The 21,547-nt window shown below is 56.7% G+C and overlaps 1 protein-coding gene across 6 annotated transcripts; it reads right to left on the bottom strand.

The window, feature by feature from the left end:
- Window positions 1–666: 666 nt before the first annotated feature.
- Window positions 667–10,382, bottom strand: KLC2 (kinesin light chain 2). Of its 6 annotated transcripts, none has more exons than XM_027090583.1 (16): window positions 10,277–10,382; window positions 9,172–9,446; window positions 6,614–6,844; window positions 6,403–6,472; window positions 5,523–5,745; window positions 4,783–4,870; window positions 4,591–4,692; window positions 4,320–4,493; window positions 4,118–4,217; window positions 3,424–3,473; window positions 3,249–3,316; window positions 2,705–2,813; window positions 2,444–2,602; window positions 2,245–2,369; window positions 1,969–2,026; window positions 667–1,640 (listed from the first exon to the last, which is right to left on the bottom strand). In XM_027090583.1, exons 2-16 carry the CDS (start codon window positions 9,397–9,399, stop codon window positions 1,557–1,559), a joined length of 1,869 nt encoding a protein of 622 aa, XP_026946384.1. In that variant the 5' UTR covers window positions 9,400–9,446; window positions 10,277–10,382; the 3' UTR covers window positions 667–1,556. The 6 variants fall into 6 exon arrangements, with proteins under 6 accessions (XP_026946384.1, XP_026946382.1, XP_026946383.1 ...); XM_027090581.1 differs by having other exon boundaries at window positions 10,129–10,299; XM_027090582.1 differs by lacking the exon at window positions 10,277–10,382 and adding an exon at window positions 10,133–10,227.
- Window positions 10,383–21,547: the final 11,165 nt, after the last annotated feature.

Raw genomic sequence — 21,547 nt, 5'->3', positions numbered from 1 at the left:
CTCGGAACTTGTAGTCTCCTTACATTGTGCAACTCACCCCGCCCCCCGCTGCGCAGGCGTAATCCTAGCCCACACCCCACCATCGCCGCGCGTTGCCTTCTGGAGCTTGTAGTTCCCTCCCTAGAAGTACCTGGGCTTGAGGACCGCGCTCGGGAGCCTGACAGCGTCCCGGCGTTAGATCCTCAATTTAGTGCTGGCGTTGACACGTTTCACGTCTGTCTGACAGAGGCATTCATCCTTACACTCCCCGCAGCGTTAGTAAAAGTTCATTTATTCAGGGTTCTTCGTGTGCTGGCGCTCCTAACTCCCAGCAGAAACCCCAGGAAGGTGTCACCCACATTTTATAGATGAAGAAATCGAGACTCGGTAACTCGCTCAAGGTCAAACAGCTTGGTAAAGGGGCAAAGCTCGATCAAAGCCCGTGGTCTCCAAAATCTCAGAGATGAAGGTTGTTAGAAAAAAATCCTGAATCTGTGGGGCTCCCGAACAATTCCGGGATAGGAGAAGCCTATCTGGGTTGCAGCTGCGCAGGACCAGACGTGAGCGAGACACACACACAAACACACACACACACACACATACTCGCAGCCTCTCCTGTACCCACCCCCAATGTAGAGACGTAGAGACGCCAGGAGCCCTCGGGCTCCGCCCCAAAACAAGCCCAGCTCAGAGTCAAACCGTCTTTATTTCTACAGCAACATTTGAAAATAGAGAGCGACCGCCTCACCTCCCAACTGGGGCAGCCCCTCCTGCCACAGGGGTCCATCACCGCCCCTAGCAAGAAGCTGCAGGTGTGGGAGGAGGCGTGGCAGGATGGCTCTACGGGCGGTGCCCGGGGCGGGGTCAGGCCGAGCCTGGGCAGGCCGGGCGGGAGGAGCAGTGCATAAGACCGGGCTGCAGGGCAGAGCCCGGCGGTGAGAGAACGGACAGGGGGTGGGCTCTCCGTCCTGGGGCACGGGGCAGGGCGCACCATTTAGAGGCCGGGAGGAAAGCGAGAATGCCTAGGGAACCCTTTGGGGAGGCACCGCCCCTGAGATGTGGAGCCTGGGAGATACCACCGCGCGGAATGGGGGTGATTAAGGCCTGGGCGGTACCACTAGAGAAGGGTGGGGTGAGGGGAGGCCGGATAGTACCAAGGACTGAGGGGAGGAGTGCGGCCAATAACTTATTTCTCTATATACAGAAGCAACGGCCGGGGGAGGGCAGGGTGCTGAAGGGACGGCAGGTGCTTAGTGTTCTTGGATTTGGGGTCTGCGGAGGGGGGGCCACTGAGCCTCTCTCTACCTGTGGAGACCCCGGCCAGCCCCTCCGCTGGCCCTGAACCTAGGGAAGAGGGGGCCCTGCTGGAAGGAATAAATAAGGGGTAGAACTGGAGTGGGCAGGCCCAGCCTCCAGGGCTCAGGCTGAGATGACAAGGGAGGAGGTTACCCTGAGATTGAACAGAAAAGACAGGGGTCCTTGGGAGAGACAGGAGGGGCAAGCAGCAGGCCCATGCGCAGGGCTGGGGTGGGGATGGTGCTGGGTGGAGGCTCTGGGGACCAGCTGCCCCTTCAGGATTAGCCCACAAGGGAGCTTCGTCGGGAGAGGTCCATGGAGCTGGAGCTGAGGGTGCGGCTATCAGAGAGGCCTGTGCCTCCAGGCTGTGGGCAGAGGGGCAGGTGGCTCAGCCTTGGGCTGCCGCCAGTGTGCGCTTCCCTGGCCCGAAGGAGTCTGACTAGTCAGAGTCCCTGGGGTCCTGACACTCCCACCCACCTCCACAGTTACTGTGCTGCCACTGGCTGCTCACAGGCAGGAGCTGAGTTTCCCTCATTTGTCCCCCCAGGGTCCAGCCCAAAGCCAGGCCTGGGATGGAGACAGGAAGTGTGGCTGGATGAACAGACATGCTTGAGAAGCTCAGAAAGTACACAGGACATGCAGGCCTGGGGCCGGGGCCTCAGCTGCCCAGTGCCGACAACTATCCACCCGTACCTGGACTGGCTCTTCCACACTTTTGTTGAGGAAGTTGAGGGAACTGGCCCGCTTCATCCTGAGGGGAAAGGGCGGTCAGGATTTGCCCACGGTGGAACTGGGGGAGGATGGGGGAAGGGGTCAGCTTGGGGCAGGGGAGGGAGGCTGATGGGAAGGGAGATTGGTGGTGGGTGGAGCTTGAGCGAGACAGGGAGTTCACCCTGGGTCTGAAGTTCAGCTGGGGTTGGTAGGTTGTGGGGTGGGTTCTCGAGAGGCTCACCAGGGTGGACGGCTCACCTGGGGTTTGGGGGCTCCTGGGGGCCACCACCCTGCAGCTTCTTCACCAGCATCTCACTGCTGCGCCTCAGGGCATCTCGGAGCTTCCCGAAGGAGCCACTGCGCCGCAAGGAGCCGCTGCCGTCCTGTGGGGTGGACAGGTTCGTCTCTGTGCCATGCCGGCTACACAGCTTCCTGGCCCAGTCCAGCCCCTACTCACCCCGCTCCACTCGGCTGCAGGCCCTGCCTCCTCGAGATCAGCCTCAGACCGAGCCCCGGCACCCGCGGGCATGTCTCGGCTGCCTCGGCGGTCTCCGCGCCCACCGCTGCCGTCTTTCAGCAGCTCCACCACCTTGGTCTGGCTTGCAGGGTCCAGGCCCTGAGGGGGGGCGGGCGCATCAGGTGGAGCAACGGGCCCTGACTGGATCACACGCAGGGCCACGCAGGTCCCTGCCCACACCCCTGCTGCCTGTCGCCCTACCTGTTTGCGGCTGCGGCTGGCGCAGTCCTCCAGCGTGTGCGCGGCTTCTAGCTTGCCCTGGCGCCGGTACAGGGCCCCCAAGCTGCGCAATGTGGTGTTGACTGTGGGGCTGCGAACGGGAGAGCGGGACGGGCTCCAACTCCGTGTTCCCCAGGAGCCAGGGCCCATCCTGACACCCAGCCCACACTGGCCCTGAGGAACCATCCAGCAGACCAAAATCGAGCCTTTCCTGTGTGTCAGGCCCTGTGCTAGGTCCGCCTGGATTCCCCTGTTTTGGGGAATCACCTGAGGGCCCTAGGTGGGATGTTGCCACCAGGACTAAAGGCTGGGAAGCCCAGGAGTGAGATAATCAGGCTGTCCTGGGACAGAAAACCTTCTTGGGACAGGTGGCCTGTGACCTGGGCCTGGAAAGATGAGCTGACAGAGAAGAGGTGTGTGTTCTGGGGCTGAGCAGTATGGAGTGTGGAGCCTGGCCCCGGCCCCCACCCAGGATGCCGCTTCCCAGCTCTCTGCTGTCCCAGCAGTCCCGCCCCGCTGTCCTCACCTGTCTACTTTACAGGCCTTGTACCAGCTGCCATATTCCCCATAGGGGGTGCTGTCCCGGCGCTTATCCTGGGGGAGAGATAAGCGGAAGGTAGGAGAAGGCCCTCCCCTCTACACACCCCCAGCCTCATCCTCCCTCCACAGACATCTGCCACGGCCCTGCCCCACAGAGCTACCTTGCTCTCCTCCCGTTCCTCTGCGTGCATCCAGATGGGCTTGTTGTTCCCTGTAGGGAGAGGGGGGGCTGTCACCAGCCTCTCATGTGGGCCTCTGCTGGTTGGGCTGGACACATGACTGGGGTCTGGGGGGAGGTCAGGGGTACTCAAGAAGGACCAGGGTTGGGCTTCACTGAATGAATGAATCGACAAGAAACAGACTCAAAACATGACTGACGCTCCTCTGGAACAGAGATGCCTGTGGCACAGGCCTGTGCTTGAGGGGCCTGTGACTGGGGGGTGGGGGGAGCACACCCTTACAAACCTCAGGCCCACGGTGCGAGACGATGCGAGGCCTGAATGATGGGCCGGGCCGAGGGGTCCCTGAGCAGGAAGTGACTGACCATGAAGGACCAGAAGGTGGCTTCCCAGAGTGGGAGACATCTGGGCTGGGCCCTCACGGTGAGCGTGAGTTGCCCAGTGGAGAAAGGGGAAGAGGCTCTGGGCCGAGGGCATGGGTATGCAAAAGGAGGGCATTGCAGGGGTACAACCTCCCAGGGGGCTGTGTGAGTTGGGTGTGTGTGCTCATGTGTGCACACAAGTGGCTGCGGACCAGCCAGACCCTAGGCGTGAGGCCTGCCCGGCTGAGGTATTCGTCCTAGATGCTGACGGCTGAGCGGGCCTGTGAGCTGGGGCACACAGCAGCCATGCTCACCGCTGACAGAGCCGAACTCCTTCTCATGAGCGCGGGTGAGGATCTCCTTGTACAGGGTCTCTGCATCCTGGTACTTGCCCTGTTTCAGGTAGCAGGAGGCCTGGAGGGGCAGGGCCCAGAGGGTGAGCAGGATGCAAGGAGTCAAGCCTTTTCCTCTCCTCCCTCCCCCCCGCTTCCTCCAGCCCCCTCTAGCCCAGGACACCAGGTTGTTCTTGGTCTTGGCCACGTTGGGGTCGTCAGGCCCAAGGCGTGTGGCGTAGATCTCCAGTGCCCGCCGGTAGTAGTATTCCACCTCCTCGGCTTTGCCCTGGTTCTGGCACAGCAGGGCCAGGTTGCTCAGCTGCTTGGCCACGTCTGGATGAAACTTGCCCAGAACCTGGGACAGGAGGGGGAGCCGGTGGCTGGGCTCGGGGCCGGCCTACGTCCCCCGTCTGCCCAGCCCACCTGGCCTGCCCAGCCCTGCCTGCTCCCACCTTCTCCCGGATCTCCAGTGCCCGCTTGCAGAGGGGCTCAGCCTCCTTGTACTTGCCCCGCTTGCCATACAGGACCGCCAGGTTGTTCAGTGTCGCAGCCACCTAGGGGGTGGGAGAATGGAGGCTCCATGACCTGGGACCTGGGAGCTGCAGGGGGAGGGGAAGCCCCACCTCCCACCCAGCCTCACTCACAGCTGGGTGGTCCTTGCCCAGCGTCTTCTCGCGGATGGCCAGGGCATCATTGAGCAGGTGTGCAGCCTCCTTGTACTTGTTTTGGTCCCTGGGGGCAGGTGGGAGATGATGAGGGGTATCCTCCAGCCCAAGGCCCTCCTCCTAGTGGCCCAAGATCCCTGTGGTCACTCTTCCTATACTTACTAATGAGCGAGCATGATGGGGCATGACCCAGAGCATGGGGAGACGTGGTCAGCCCCTGCTCTCTGGCTTGGGGGGCTTTGTGCAGGAAGGGCGCACAGTGCTGGGGTACAAGCCAGACTCCCCCAGATCCCACCCTCACTGCTCCATGCCCAGTGCACCTTGTCCTCTGTTCCCCAGGGCCTCTGCTCATGGTGTCCTTTCTGCCAAGGAGAACTTCTCCGACCTTCTTGTGCTCTGGGCAAACTCAACTTTCACCAAAGGCCCTCCTCAAGCCTTGGTGCCTGGAGAAGGTGTGCCCCCTGCGTCCTCGTGTGCCTTCCCCTCCCTGGTTATGTCCAAGCCTTTGTCCACCACTAGACTGAGGCATATTCATGTCTGTAGCTCAGGCACCCTGTGGGCTTGGCCCTCTCCAGGGACAAGATCCTTCTTTCTCTGTCACCCAACTGCCTGGTAGAACCCGAGTCCTGGCCCACTGCAGGCACTGAGGATTTGTGACCAGGGCTGGAGCCTTCAGGAAGAATGCTCCCATGGGTGACCGAAGCCGGAGGAGCCCTCACCGATAGACCAGCGCCAGGATGTTCAGCATGGTGGCCACGTCAGGGTGGTCATGGCCTGACGTCTTCTCCAGGTCCTCGAGGGCCTGCTTGCAGAGTGGCACGGCCACCTCATAGCGGCCCTGAGAGGCGTACTGGATCACCAAATTGTGCAGGGTGCGGAGCCGTGCTGGGATTTCATAGCCCCCGTGCTGGGCAGCCACGTCTCCTCCTCCAGGGCTGGGGGCTGCAAAGCCAAGGGCGGGAGGTCAGATGTGCCAAGTGCCTCCTGAGCTGGGCCGGCACATGCCAGCCACACCTTTGACCGACCTCACACGTGGCCCTGGGCAAGTCACCGCTAGCTCTCGGTTTCCCCGTCTGTAGAGTGGGTCTAGTCACCCCACAAGAAGAGTGGGTAGAGTCCCAGCTCCGGTGCTTCAAGCTGTGTGTCCCAGGGCAAGTCGCCTAACCCCCGAGCCTCAGCCTCGTCACGTGCAGAAGAGAGGCTCTGATACAAAGGCCACACGATCAGCAAAGCCAGTACTGGCCCGCGGATCAGCACTGTGCATGCGTCCTCCTTTAACCCTCAGAGGAGGCTCAGAGGGGAAAGAAACTCTACCAGTGGCCACCGCGCAAACGCAGGCAGAGCAGGGCTCGCACCCAGGCCGGACGGCTCCAAAGCTCTGAACTGTGATGCCTGCTCCTCACAGAACTTGGGAGATGAGAAAAGCAACATGTAAAACCTGCCTTTTAAGCTCTAATGCTGGGATGTTATAATCAGAAACGAGGCAGGAGAGAACACAGCAGCCACTCAGACCTTGTTTTCTGTGACCTCTGGGTCCCAAGGACCAGGAGTTCACACAGCCTTCCTTTCCCGCCCCCAGAGCCAGCTGCCCCTCCGCACCTGGGCTCTGCTCCTCCTCACTGGGGAACAGGTCATCCAGAGAGTCTTTGGGGACGTCCCCCTTCTCCTCCTGGGGAGGAAGACGGGATGGGCGTCAGGGAAGCAGGCGGCCCAGGGGTCGGCGGGCTGGGTCGGAGCAGCGTCTGCTCCCTGCCGCCCCTCCCTGCTCCCAGGTGCCCCCGCCCCGCCCAGTGGCCACGGTAGGGCTTACGCTGGCGGACGTGTCCTCGTCCAGCTTGCGGATCTGGCTCATGAACAGCAAGTGCTGCTTTTCCTCCTCGAGCTGGGCCACGGCCTGCTCGCTGCGCTGCAGCTTCTGCTGCGTCCCTGCCAGCTCCTCCCGCAGCCACTGGTTCTCCTGCACCAGGCGCCGTACCTGAGCCCGCAGCTTCTGCTTCTCCGACTCTACGGCCCCCAGGTGGCTCGACAGCGCCAAGATCACCTGCGCAGCCAGCCGGAACAGAGGTCAGAGCCCTGCTGACCCCCCAGCCTGGGCCCCAGAGAAGAGCCAGGCCCGGAGGAGCTGCAGGGCTGAGGGCCCTGAAGTTCTCCTCTCGTCCAGGGAGTTTTGCCCCAGTGCCCCAAACAGACCAACATAGCCTGAGACCTGAAACCAGGAGGCTTGGCGATTCCTAAGTCCTTCCTTCTGCGGTCAGGACCCAGGCTGGCTGTGCTGGACTCTGAAATAGCCCATCCCCTTTCCTGGGCCTCCAGCTAGTCCTCCACATCGATGGTCCAGTTCCCACCTTGTCGGGGTGCTCGGATCATTAAGAGCGCTAGCTGGGGTGCTGCCCTTTCCCTGAGCTGTCCACTCGTTCCCCGTCTCTCCTAGGAGTTGTACTCAAGCCCTGTAGCCAGAGCCACTATACCGCTGCCCCTGGCCCAGGGCTAGCGCTTTCCCAAAGACCTTGATAGACGACTGAAGGGCTACCGAAAAGACCCCATCCTGACTTCTACCAGAGAGCCAGGGCAGCCCCTGTCCTCCTGCAGCTCCCAGGGAGGGAAGGGGGGTGTGTGTCCTAAACCTCCAGTGTCTGGAAAACCACAGGGGCAGGTAAGGGGATCCAGAGGCCTCAGCCTCAGCCCCCATCCCTCTCTCCAAACTCCATGACTCCTTTCCTGAGCTTCCAGGCTCTTCCCGCCTTGGGGCCTTGCCTAGACTCTACCCTTTCTCCGTCCTTCATGGTCAGGGTCATTTCTGCAGTGAAGCCTCTTATGCCCTCAGCCCCCGGAAAGCATGGCACCTCCCCCACCTCCATGCCATCCTGTTGTCCATCTGTGCCTGTATACACTGGGAGGGGGCCCTGGTGTGTTCACCTCCGCACCTGGCAGTCAGCCGGCCGAGGAGTGAATGCCCGACACATTGCCCTCCCAGAGAGCCAGGCAGTCTGGGACTTTGTACTTTCTAGTTGATTAGCAAATGCCTAAGTGACAGGTGTTTTCACAACCACTAGCTATTTTTAAAAATATCCTAAACAGCCTGTTAGTATTTACGGCAGATGGCACGACCCCTATTCTAAAAACAAGGAAACCAAGGGGATACCACCTGCCCAGGACTCACAGAGCCAGGCAGCGTCTCAGCCAAGATCTGAGTGGGCCAAGACTCTCTGCCCGAGAGTCTAACTCCTTGTGCACCCCAGCACCTCCTGGATAGCTCTGTCTGCATGTCATCCTGGCAGCCTCAACTTAAGAGGGCCCAAACAGAACTCCTGACCCATCCAGGCTCTCTCCTCAATTTCCTCAAACCACAAACCTGGGACTTTCCCTGCCCCTCTCTGTCTCCTTTAGTCCATCCCCAGGCCCTACTGGACCTACTTCCAGAACGTCTAGGACTGACCCCCTTCTTACTACCCTCATGGCCCAACCCACCATTTCTCATTGGAATTCTAGCAGCGGCTTCCTAACACCTGCTACCTCCTTCCACCCTGACCCACAATCATTCATTCTCCACCCCTCAGCCAGAGAGAGTTTTAAAACCTAAGCCAGACTGTGTCCCTTTACTGCTTAAACCCTCCAAAGGCTTCTGATTTCCTGAGAATAAAACCCAAACTAATAAGGCACAGCATGATCTGGTCCCCGCCTTCTCCACAGGCCTTTTCTGTCCCTCTCTTTCCTCACGAAGCTCCAGTTAGACAGGTCTCTCAGTTCTCCCTCCACAACAAGATCTTTTCCACTTCAGGACCTTTATACATGCAACCTCTCACTTTCCTCCCTTCTCTGGTTCATTCCTTTCCTCAGGTCTTGATTTAAATGTCATTTCCTCAGAAGTCTTGCTTGACCAATAGCTAAGGTTGTCACAAGATCTTGTTTTTTTCTTTGGAGAACTTACCATAATATTGAATAAATATATGTGTATTTCTGATTCTCTTCCTATTGGACTAGGGCAGGGATCTCATGTCTTGTTGGACCTGTAGCCCTGGCACCTAACACATTGCCAGGCATATAGTAGGCACTTGATAACTTACCTGTTAACAAATTAATAGAAGAATGAGTGGGGGGATCTTTAAGGATTTCCTCTGTTTTTTTAGGCCATGCAGTCTCTGCTACCTAGCAGAGAAGCCAGATGATCAGGCTCTCCTGGGGCCAGGCAATACCGGGGTCTCCAGAGCCCATTCATTTCTTCAACAGATATTTACTGGGATCCTACCATGAGGCTCCAGGGGACAGATTCTTCCTTCCCTTCTGATTCTGTTACTACATTGCCAGGATTCCTCTGGAAGGCTCCACCCCTCCCATGACCTCCCTCCTCAGCACCCCAGACCAGCCTACCTGGGCCTCCCCCAGCCCCAGTTCGATGGCCTCCAGGGAGCGGCGCAGGAGGACACAGCGCTCCTGTGAGCCGGGCTCTGCCTCACCAGCTTCATGAGCGACGAGGGGAGCGAGAAGGGCACGATGCTCCCCGCGCAGGGTCTCTAGCCCTTGGATAACGGCCTTGGTGCCCAGCACGATCTCATCCTGGCTCAGCTTCTCCTCCCGAGGAAGCACCATCGTGGCCATGGCCGTGCCGCCTGTGAAGGCGAGAGGGCGGGCAGGGGCTGCCGGGCCTGGGGCCACGCCGCCGTCCGCCCCGGATTAGGTAAACACCTAGGGTCCCCGGACGCCTGGGTCCCCGGGGTGCCCCGTCCCCCAGGCAGCAGCCCGCACCGTGCCCGCGCTCGGCCTACAGGGGGCGCGCCCGGCTCGTCTTGGCCCGGGAGACGCAATGCGGTGCGACCGGCGAGGCTGGACCCGGATTCGGCCCAGACCACTGGCTCAGGCCGGCTTAGGCGACCCAGTCTCGGGGCTTCCCTGGAGACTCCCTTAGCCAGAGCAGGGCGCGCCAGAGGATGGACCTACGGGGATCTTGGGGGGTTCACTCCCGTGCGGAGACACCGTCCCTCTGGGAGTTCCGGCCCCAGCCCCCCTCGGGCAGCCCCCTTCCCAACAGGCTGGCCGAGCCACAGAGCCCCTCCTCTTGGGCAGCTCGACCCTGGGGAGACCCTTCCCCTAAGGAGCTGAGATCTCGGGTTCTTCGTCCCCCCCTCCCCCCAGGACGCGCCCCATAGGCCAGCACGACATCCTGCGGACCCCTCCCCTGAAAAGGCCGAGCTCCCGCCCCCGGCCACCCAGGACCGCGCCCCCTCCCCGCGGGCTGGCCGGGCCCTCTCACAGGCCGCGCCCAAGACGACCCCTCCCCTAGGCCGACCCAGAGCCCCCCCTCTCCCGGCCCGATCGGCCCGCGTGGACCTGCGTCTCCCGCTCGGGCCCGCCTCCCGCTCCAGCTCCGGCTCCCGCCCCGCTTCACCCCGACCGGCAGCCGTGAGCAGGTCCCACCGCCTCCATCCCGCCGGCCTTCCCAGCAGTCCCTGCGCCGCCTTAAAGGTGAAGCCTGTACCTTGGCGGCGTCGGAGGGGGCTAAACACTCCTCGGCCCGCTGTCTGCCTTAAAGGAGCACGCCGGCTGGGCCCACTCCAGGCAAAAGGAAGGGATCCGGGGGCGTGGCTCTCGGGGATGGGGCGTGGTCATTGAGGCGCCGGGCGTGGGCTTGCCCGAAGCTTAGGTTCATAGCGGCCACCTCCCACTCTCCTGCGGCCTCGGATTCCTCCGCTGTAACCCGCCCCGAGGCCACAGCGGTGTGGACAGCCTGGGGAGGATGTGCACAGCCTGGGGAGGATGTGCACCTGAACTTGCCCTGTACCGCTGCCAGAGAGGGCGGCGGAAGAAACTGGGGCCCAGGGAGAAGGCCCGGCCTCCTCAGAGTCCAGAAAGAGACAGTTGACATTTATTGACATTTATTGAGGTAGTTGCCACTTTCAGAGTGCTTACTGTGTGCGGGGCGCTTGGATGCCTTAAGTGCGATGACACATTTAATGCTTGCAAAGACCGGATAAAGCGGGCACTGCTATTATCCCAACCTCGCGGATCTGACCCCAGGCTCACTTGTCTCTAGAGAGTGGTTATGCCCCACCCAAATCCTTCGGAGCTGTCCTTGTCCCAGTAGGGGATTCTCGGCATCTTAGGGCTGCTTCTTGGGGGGAAGGGACGGAGGCTTCCGGGCGTGAGGGAGAAAAGGATGGCAAGGGGCAGTTGGGCATCGGCCGAAACAGACTCGTGACCCTGTGGGTGAGCACCACCACAGATTCTGTGGGCTGGATGATCAGGACAAGGTGATGATGACGTCATCTCCTCCCAGAGCCCTTCCCTGATTCCCCACCCCCTATGTAGAGCAGTCCTCCAGCCCATTTCAAGCACACATTTAATTCTCTCTGTAGCATTTACTCCTTCTAACATTTTCCTTGTCAGTTTCTGTCTCCTCCCTAGAATGCAGGCCAAGATCTGCCTGTCTTGTTCACTCTCAGAGTAGCTCTTGGCTACTACATAGCAGCACTCAGTAAATGCTGTTTTTTTTAAAAGGCAGAAGGGCGCACCTGTTGGCCCAGGTTTGGGGCTGGTGCTCTGCAGCCCTGGGTTTCTGGCTACCCTAGCTCTACCTGCACTGCTTCTAGGTCGACATCCCAGTGGGTAACAGCAAGTTAACCACCCTGAGAGACAAAAACGTGCCAAGCAAGGCCTGGCACTGGTATCCAGGGGCCTGGGGCGTTCCTCATGAGTCAGGGTGGGTTCAGACTCAGACTGTACCCGGTTCAGTGTCCTTGTGGATGTGAGAATCCCCTCGGCATGATCTCTGACAGAGAGATGGTCCGGCACCCCGCCAGCTCAAGTATGTCCTATGACAGGGAGCCCACTACCTTCTGCTGTGAGATGGCTCTAAAAGTTAGCAAGCTTTTCCTTAGCCCCCAAAGGACCTGCCCACAGTGCCTGCCCACACCAAACTGAAGCTCTGTCCTCAGGAAGGACAGTCTGCTCCCTTTTGCCAATGAAGATATTTGGAGACAGTGATGGTGCCCCATACAGTGTTCCCCCCGCCTGGGCTGACAATCTGGGTCCCTTTACCCACTCCTGTGCAGTTTCTGACCCTTCCCCCTCCCGATTTCTCTTTTCTGGGTGTGGCTTAGCATGTCAGTCCAGACAGTACTCCGAATGTGGTGCTCAGTCCAGGGCGCAGGGGTACAGACAGGGAGTGAACTGCACAGATCACAGAGGGAGAGTCCCCCGCTAAGGAGCACACCACCTGTCCACCGTGAAGCTGAAAGGTTGACTTTGACAGCCATGGTACGGTGTCTGCTCAGGGTAAGCTTGTCAGCTAAAACCCTAGATTGCATGCATCCCACTTATATCCAGCCAGGTTCTTCTGCCGATTCTGTGCTTCTGCCAGTGATATTTTCCCAGGGATTTTTTTTTTTTTTTTTTTGGCTGCACCACACAGCATGTGGACTCTTAGTTCCCCTGCCAGGGATCAAACTGCACCCCCTGCATTGGAAGCTCAGAGTCTTAACCACAGGAAGGCGAGGGAAGTCCCTCCCAGTGATTTTTAAAGACAGTTGATACATTCACATGATGCAACATTCAAAAGGCATATACAAGTTACAGTGAGAGATGCAGCTCCTTCTCACTGACCACTGTCCTCAGTCATGCAGCTGCCTTCCCCCGAAGCACCTGCTGTTACCAGGTTCTTGTGTCTGCCCATTACTTTGTTTGCCTCAGTCCAGAGCTTGTGTTTATCTTTGTTAGTTTCATCGAGTCAGTTTTCATCCAGGATTTACTTTGTTTGCCTCAGTCCAGAGCTTGTGTTTATCTTTGTTAGTTTCATCGAGTCAGTTTTCATCCAGGATCCTAAAGGTTGGAGTCTTTTGCATTCGAGGTCTTTAGCCTACACGGCGGCCCTATTTCCCACAGTTGCACTGGCTGCGGTGTGATAAGCCTGCCTTTGTGCAAACAGACTCCATCATACCATGAATGCACGCCCAGCTCGCTGTCAAGTTCATGGGGAGGAGATGGAATCTGGAGCCCAGGGCACCTTTGCTGTGCTTACCAAGGCTAGGTTTCAGAACCTCTTGGGAAGGAACTTTGTTAGAAGGCTCTCCTAGAGATTGGGATTCAGTAGTGCCAGAGTGGGTCCTGGGCATCTCTTATTATTTTGAAACTTCAGTGGTGCCCATGATGTGCTCCCTGGGTTGAAAGCCAGTGCTTCAATGTCCTTGTTTTACAAGTATGGAAAGTGAGACCCAAAGAGGGGAAGGCAGCTGCACGAGGTGACCACTGTGTCCTTCTCCAATCCAGAGTCCACATCATTTTGTCCCAGTGTGTAAGGGAGACTGACCCCATAGAGTAGAGGTCAAGAGGACCGAGGCCATGTTGCTTGTTCACAGCCACACGAAGCACAGACGCACGCACCCTCAACACACAGCCTCAGGCAGGTTCACCCAGGGGCACTGAACGCCCATGTGCCACACTCACACCTCCACGTGCATGGGTTTACAGGCCCACGTACATGCGTGCACACCACACATACTCGGGCTCAAACACAAAGCCCGGGCTTTCTAACCTTGTGCTCTCTCTCCATCTAATAAAGGAGCACATTCCTTTTATCACCTTTTTCCAGGTAAACGGAGAGAAGATTTTTCAATCTCCTTTTATGATTTTTGCTGGGTTCCTGTTCCAGCTTTTCTGCTAGCCTTAGGCTTCCGTGGTTTCTTTGTGGTTCTCTTTAGGCATCTGGCCCTGCTTCTCCCTGTGTGCCACGCAGAGGGAAGGCTGGGCCTTCCCTGCCGGGTTCTCAGGCTCTTATCTTGCTTTCAGTTCGTAACCTTGCATGTGTTCAATCTTTTTAGCCACTCGGCTTTTTATCTTGTCTCTGAGGATTACGCTGTGCTCTCCCAAGGGAAGGGACTGTTACTTCACCCTGCTCTGTTCCCCGCTCCCCGACCCCCCACCCCGCAGCTGCTGGTCTGGTGCCAGGCTGCTGATGGGTGCTCAGTTAATGGAGAAGAAAGGAAGGAGTCCATGCCCAATGGTGATTCTTACGCCATTTTCCACGGAGCTCATCAGCTTGCCTCCGCCTGTCCCATGTCTGCAGAAGTTGTTCTCGCTACTTCAACATTGTTTTCTCCCTGAAAATCACTCCCACTGCTCCCACCCCTTCCCCTTGGATCCTTGGAAGCACTGAAATCTGCTTTCTTAAGTCAATCTTTTCCCTTTGGCTAGCTTCCTGCCTTTTCTTTGAAGTGGGGGTGGGGGTGGGTGCTTTTCCCAAGCATATCATCCTCCTTGAAACATCAGCAGGTCGGGACGTCCCTGGCGGTCCAGTGGTTAAGACTCCACGCTTCCACTGCAGGGGCCACGGGTTCGACCCCTGGTCGGGGAACTAAGATCCTGCATGCTGCATGGCACAGCCAAGAAAAAGAGAAACATGAGCAGGTTCACCCATAAGCGCTCAAGATTGGAGGTTCCTTAAAGACCGTGTCTCACGCAACCCCTCCTCCGTGACCGTGACGGGCAGCTCACCACTTCCTGAGGAGCTGTTTCACCTTGAACACAAGGTGCCAGTTTTGGTTGTGGTTACCAGTTTTTCTGCCACTGAGCTAAGAATCAAGTCTGCTCAGAGCTCCCCTGAGAGGCTTTTGATGCCTGTCCTGGCAGCCACGGGGCAAATCTGCACCCTCTCTTCCTTGTGGCCTCCCAGCCAGACTGGAAGGGTCCGTGTCCTGCTTAGCGGGAGGGCACACAGGCTTTGGGGGCAGACTCAGCTGCGTCCAGAGCTGCATTTCTCCGTTTGCTGGCCAGGGAGTTTTAGGCATGTGCTGCAACTTCATCTGTTTCCTCATCTGTAAAATGAGGCTCCTGATACCTACCTTGTTGGGTCCTCAAGAGAACAGAATAAAGTAGCAGAGTTAAGACCTTAATATCATGCCCTCTACATAACAGACACTATTACTAGTAGTTATTATCATTAGTATCATCAAGTTTACTATTTGACAGACCCTGTGCTAGTGTGTGGAGAGCCCTATATTTCATGTAGTGTATACATGAAATATAGGGCAGTCTCTGCTTAGGGTGTCGTTGGAGGGAAAACACATTCAGATTGAAAGTGAGGAACAAATAAGGCAGCAAATAGGCGAGTCTGAAGATAACGGGTGCTGAGATGTTTGGTGCTGCCAGGAGGTGCCCTGTGTGGTCAGGACAGAGGGAGCTCAGCCCGGCCAGGACCCATCTCACCGTCTCCCTGAGATCGGCTTTTCCCCATGCTAAGGGTACTCAAATCTCCATCCAGCCTGGAGAACTTCCCTGCACTCCATCCAGACCTACATGTTCAACTCCACCTCTGAATAGCACACGCCCACCTTGCCCTAAACCCACCATCTCCCACCCAACTCTCCTCCAGGGATGTTCCACCATTGGCCGGTTCACCCAGCAGACGGCCAGTCCCCATCCTCGACTCTTTCTCCTTCGACCCAGTTTTCTAACCAGCCACCTACACCTCGATTCTGCCTCTTAAATAGGACTCAAGTCTCCATTTTCCTCCACCTCCTCTTCTACCCTTATCTTAGTCTATGTCTTCATCACATCTTTTCTAAATTGCTGCCACACCCTTCGAACTCCTCCGGTTTTCATTTTTCATTCTTATTTCCTCCAACATGTTGTAGCAAGGTGATCTTTCTAAATTCTCTCATCTCAGGGACTTCCCTGATGGCACAGTGGTTAGGACTCTGCGCTCCCAATGCAGGGGGCCCGGGTTTGAACCCTGGTCAGGGAACTAGATCCCACAAGCATGCCGCAACTAAGAGTTTGCATGCCACAACTAAGGAGCCCGCCTGCCGCAACTAAGGAGCTGGCAAGCCATAACTAAGGAGCCCTCGAGCCACAGCTAAAGGAGCTGCCTGCTGCAACTAAGACCCGGCACAACCTAAATAAATAAAAAATAAACAAATTCTGTCATCTCATTTTTCTGCCTAAAATCCTTTATTGGCTCCCACTGATCTCACGATAAATTACACAGTCCTTGCTCTGGCTCAGCGTAGTAACAATAATACCTACAAGGCTCCTCAGTGCTCTGGCCACTTCCTTTCTCTTCTGCCCCATCACTCACCATTGCTTTCAGCCCCACTAAAGCACGTGTGAGTCTCAGAATAGGCCAGACTCTGTCTAATCTCTAGTTTTGCTATTTCCCGCACCAGAACACCTGTCATGTTGGTCATCGTTTCCTTTGAGACATCTTCTTGTACACCCCTTCCCAGACTGGCTTAGCTGCCCCTCCTGTGTGCTCCCAAGCAAACTTTCATGCTCTGTGGCAATTGTCTGTTTGTCTGTCTCCCCTGCGAGGCTCAGAGTCTCCTTATAGGTTTAGGTAAAGACCCAGCCCTAGATTCATCCGTGTGTCATCATACCTAGGACAGGAACTGGCCCACGGTAGGAACTTAATACATGTAGGACAGATGGAGGGTTGGCAAGTTGGGATCTGAGCAGGGCCTTGAGAGATGGCCTGGAGTCCGATGACCTGGGTTAGAAATCTGGCTCCTTCTTGGCCACTCTGAGTGTGTCAGACAAGTGACTTTCCCCCTTGCTCATTCCTTTATCTGGGCTTTGAGCGTTTGCCTTGTGCCAGAGTGATGGGGGCTGGGGACACAGCAATGAGGCAGCCTGAGTCCCTGCCCTCCCTGAAGCTCTCCTTCTAACATGGTACAGACATTTATTGCAGGTGACAGTGGACGTCCCGACTGAAGAAAGGACCGAGGTAGAGACTAACAGTGGGGTTTGGGGCAGAGCAGTTGGGAAGACCTCTCTGAGGAGGTGATGTGCAGGCTACATCCTAAAGGAAACGGGGACACTCAGCAGGCCAGGGAGAGCGTATAAGGTGGAGAGAGGAGGAGGGATCTGATTACTGTAAGTTCAGGTGTGGCCCGAGGGTGGTGAGCACTGGGGGGGCGGGGGGGGGGGCGAAGCTACTCAAAGTGAAATTAGAGAGGTGGGGTGGGGAGACCGTGCTGGCTGAAGGACCGTGGGGTTGGGCAGCTGTATTCAAAGGCATTAGGAAGCCACTCACTGAAGGCCTCTAGCAAGGGAGTGAGGCGCTTGCGAGGCAGAATGGACAGGAGTTGCCAAGATGACAGAGGCTGGCTCATTGGTTTCTGGCTTGAGTAATAGGAGGGATGCTGGTGCTACTTACTAAGACTGGGGAGGAGCAAGGGACATGGAGAGTTCTGTATTGGTCATATGAGGTTCGAGATGGCTGGGTGTATTCAAGTCAAGTAAATGGTTAGAAATGAGAGTTGAGAATTGGGAGGCGAGGCTCTCTGACCTTTGGCATCCTCCCTGGTAAAAAGGAAATATCAGGGCTTCCCTGGTGGCGCAGTGGTTGGGAGTCCGCCTGCCGATGCAGGGGACGCGGGTTCGTTCCCCGGTCCGGGAGGATCCCACGTGCCGCGGAGCAGCTGGGCCCGTGAGCCACGGCCGCTGAGCCTGTGCGTCTGGAACCTGTGCTCCACAGCGGGAAAGGCCAAAGAAAGGAGAGCCCTGCGTACCCCAAAAAAAAAAAAAAAAAAAAAAAAGGAAATATCAGCTGAATCAATTTCCTAGGGCTGCTCTAAGAATTCAGTGAAGTAAACCACGGGAAGCACTCAGCAGCAGCCTGGCTAAAAGAAAATGTCCGTAGTGACCGTGACAGGGCGATTTCTGCCCTTAGTCCTTGGACACAGCAGTGGGTGATGAAAGTACAGTAGCTGAACACATTGATCTGAAATCTGTGGTACAGAATTCCAAGTAATGAAGGGAAAACTCCTCACTCCCTAAGTGTGGGCTGTGCTTGGTAACTTCCTTCTGAAGAGCACAGTTTGGAAAGAGGGTGACACCTGACTAGTCAAATGATTAAGGTTAACATCATCGGGGATATCGCGCCGATGGCATGTACCCTTGGTATGGCATGCTGGAAAATCCCAGTCGAGGGGCATCCTACAAAATGCCTGACCAGGACTCCTCCACACTGTCAAGGTCACCCCAAATAGGGAAAGTCTGAGAGAATGTCATAGCCCCAAGTACTAGACGTAGTGTGGCATCCTGGATGGGATTCTGGAATTGAGAAAAGACATTAGGGAAAAACTAAGGAATCTGAGTCAAATGTGGACTTTAGTTAATCATCATCATTAGTTATGATAGATGTACATGCCAATGGAACACATACACAATAGAGGAAACTGGGTGAGGGGTAAACAGCAACTCTTGGTTCTATCTTTGCAACTTTTCTGTAAGTCTAAAACTATTCTAAAATAAAAGGTTATTTATGTATCTATTTATATGGGCCACGCCAGGCGGCTCGTGGGATCCTAGTTCCCCGACCAGGGATTGAACCCAGGCCCTCAGCAGTGAAACCGCGGAGTCCTAACCAGTGGACCTCCCGGGAGTTCTCCAAGAGTTTATTTAAATAAAAAATAAAACCTGGGGGCTTCCCTGGCAGCGCAGTGGTTAAGTATCCGCCTGCCAATGCAGGGGACACGGGTTCGAGCCCTGGTCTGGGAAGATCCCACATGCCACGGAGCAACTAAGCCCGTGTGCACCACAACTACTGAAGCCCGCGCTCTACAGCCCATGAGCCACAACTACTGAGCCCGCGTGCCACAAGTACTGAAGCCCGCGCGCTCTAGAGCCTGTGCTCCGCAACAAGACAAGCCACCGCAATGAGAAGCCCGTGCACCGCAACGAAGAGTAGCCCCCGCTCGCAGCAACTAGAGAAAGCCCACGCGCAGCAACGAAGACCTAACACAGCCAAAAATAAATAAATAAATAAACAAATAGATAGATGAATTTATTTAAAAAATAAAACCAGTCCGGAGTTGGTGTGCAGATCAGATAGTGGCTCCTCTACCTTCTGCACCAAAATGCCACCCCTTTGCCTTTAAAGAACATTTCTGTTCTGGCGGCCCCGTGGGCGGCTGTGCTCTGGCCTGGCCCCTGGGAGTCGTCTTGGGGCGCATCTTCCACCAGAGCTGCCTCGCCTTTGGAATCCTGGAAACCATTCCTGAACAACCCTCTACCTCCTCTTTGCTCAGAGTAAGAGTCTATGTTGCTGCTCCACACCTAAGAGAAAACTCAGGTGTCCTTTGGGGCTGAGGCCTTGAAGGGTCTGAGTAGCAACTGTGGATGAGGAGTCCCATCCGTTCCAGCAGCGCAAAGGCTTTTCATTCATTCTGTCAGCAAGTATGTATTTGTTCACCTATGATGAGCCAGGTGGTATCCTGGGTGCCAAGGATAGAGCAGGAAAAAAATATAAAGTTCCTGTTTTCTTGGAGCTTACATTCTGGTGGGGAGAGACAAGTAATTAAATGCCAAGGAGTGAGAAGTGCTAATAAGAAAAACGAAAGGGTGAGAGAAAAGGGAGGTGCTGTTCTAGAGAGGCTGAACAGGGTAGGCCTCTCTGAGGTGGCATTTAAGCGGAGACCAGAGTGAGGGAGCAAGTCATATGGATCCAGGGGCAGGAGCAGGATGGGCAGGGGCGGGATGGCTCGTGCAAAGGCCCTGAGGCAGTATGTGCACCGTGTGTCTGAGGAATGCAGAGGAGGCCAGTGGGTGAGGGGTAGAGTGAGAAGAGATCAGATAAGCAGCCCCAGGCAGGTCAGATCAGGTAGGCCCTGGAGGTTGTGAGGAGGTCTTTGGATTATATTCCTAATGGGGTGGGAAGCCATTGGACAGTTTGGATCAGTAATTTAACGCGATCTAATTAACATTTTAAAAGGCTTTCTCTGGCCATTGTGTGGAGAATAGGCTACGGGAAGAGTAGATGGAAGCAGAGGTAATTAGGAGGCTATTATGACATCCAGACAAGAGAGGAGAGCAGCAGTGAAAGAGGCCAGGAGCTGCAGGGCTCTGGGTCTGTCTTCAAGGGAAGGCCTATAGGATTTGCCGGGGGAGGAGGGGGGACTGGATGCTGGGTGTAAGAGAGGGGAGTCGAGGACGATTTTAAAGATTCCGGCCTCAGCAACTACAGAGTCGGGAAGTCTGAACACAGGGAGTGTCTCCCACCCTGGGGCTGGGTGAGGGGAGAGGGGAGGCCAGAGGTCGGGAAGATGAGGAGGACACAAGGGAGGCCCAGAAAGAGCAGCCAGAGAAGAGGCGGGGAGGGGTAGGGGCCGGGGGTGGGGCGGGGAGAGCAGAGCGCCGTCTACAGGCAGAGCGAGGAGTGATCACGTGCATCAGATGCTCCTAGTCAGTCAGACAAGAAAACTGAGCCTTGGACCTGGCAACCCACGTCATCAGTGACCTTGGCAAAGGAACTCCTAACTCCTGATGGGGAAGTGAGGAACGAGCCCGAGGAGTGGGAGGACCGGAGACAGGGAACCCGAACAGCCCCTGTTGCCGAAATATCGGCTTCCCTGTGCACCAAGGCTGAACAGAAGTACGGAGACAGGGATTTTGGAGGAAGAGAAAGATGGCTTTATTTTCTGCCAGGCAGAAGGGAAGACACAGCAGGCTAGTGCCTCAAGAATTGTGCCCTCCCTCCTTGGGAATCAGGGAAGATTTTATATGTGGGGCTTGCAGTCCGGGGTATAAGATAAGGATCAAAGTAGTGAAGGTCTTGCATTCTTCTTTTCCTTTGCATTATTTCAAAGCAGTCACAGATGGCATCAGGCCGCCTGGTAACTGGGGTCTGGCAGTCTGGTAACTGTGTCCGTTTGCCTCTGGTTTATCAGCCAGTGATCCTGTTTCTGAAATGCAGAAACGATAGGGGGCGATTTGTTACCAGGGGCGTACAGAATGTGAGTGCTGGGGTGGTAATAAGGTTAGGGAGTGAGAGGCACGGGATGTAAGTCACGTAAGAGTTAGGGGTGATAGGTGCCGAATGTAGATTACGTAGTGTCAGGGAGGTTAGCTTTATAAAGTACAAATCTATTCAACTACCAATTAGTGACAGTGAAAGTGAACCAAGGAGTGATTAACTCTTTCAGGCCAGGTTTTGTTTCTTCTCTAGCCTGTTTGCTGTTCCCTTTGTTTTCCCTGCTCTCAGAAGAAAGAAAACTCTCACTTCTATTTACATTGCAACACCCCCTTTTGAAGACTTTCGCTGTAAGGGGAGCAGAGACGTGGTGTGGCAGCCAGAGGGGATTTAGAACCAGGGAGCTATCACTGCGCGTCTGCACGTGGACGTGAACCACCTGGTGGAGTGGGGGAACCGATGATGCAGGAGAGGGGGCGCAGCAGGAGGAAGCCCTGGAGAAGGTGGGAGGGACCCTGGGCCAGGGCAGGGGCAGGGGAGGGTGCTGGTCTCCACGGGCAGGAGGCCGAGGCTGGAGTCAGGTCGGCAGGGAGTTCACGCCGCCTCCTCACGCCTCCTCACGCTCGTCTCTCCGTCGTCTGCTTCCCCTCTCGGTTCTGAGCTGGGACCTGAGTCCACCTGTCCCACGCCCGTCCCGCTCGGGCCCCCCACCAGCGCCCAGGTCCCCAGGCCCCTGCCCTGCCGGAGCCTCCGTGGGCGCCTTGGCTCTGTATCCCGTCTAGCCCACCTCAGCCTCGCTCTCTCCTGGCATTTCCTCTCACTGGCCGGCTTGTACCCCTCATCCGGGAAGTAACGCGTGCAGACTGCGTTTCTGGGACAACTTCCGGTATCTGACTAGACTCTGACCCTTGGAAGATGGGCACTGGTTCCATTTTCCAGGCCCAGAGAGCCTGGGTGGCCGCACTGCTGGGTCCCAGAGCCTCCCTCTGTTAGGTGACCTGGCCACAGGACTTGGGGAGCCAGTGACAGCCTGCCCCACCTGGCCGTCCGCTCCTCTGGGGCTGT

This window comes from Aethalodelphis obliquidens, unplaced genomic scaffold, assembly GCF_003676395.1.
Source record: "Aethalodelphis obliquidens isolate GAN/ISIS:26980383/991018 unplaced genomic scaffold, ASM367639v1 scaffold69, whole genome shotgun sequence".
Taxonomy (NCBI): domain Eukaryota; kingdom Metazoa; phylum Chordata; class Mammalia; order Artiodactyla; family Delphinidae; genus Aethalodelphis; species Aethalodelphis obliquidens.
Note: the sequence above shows the minus strand (reverse complement) of the source record. Positions and strands in the feature narration are given on the sequence as shown.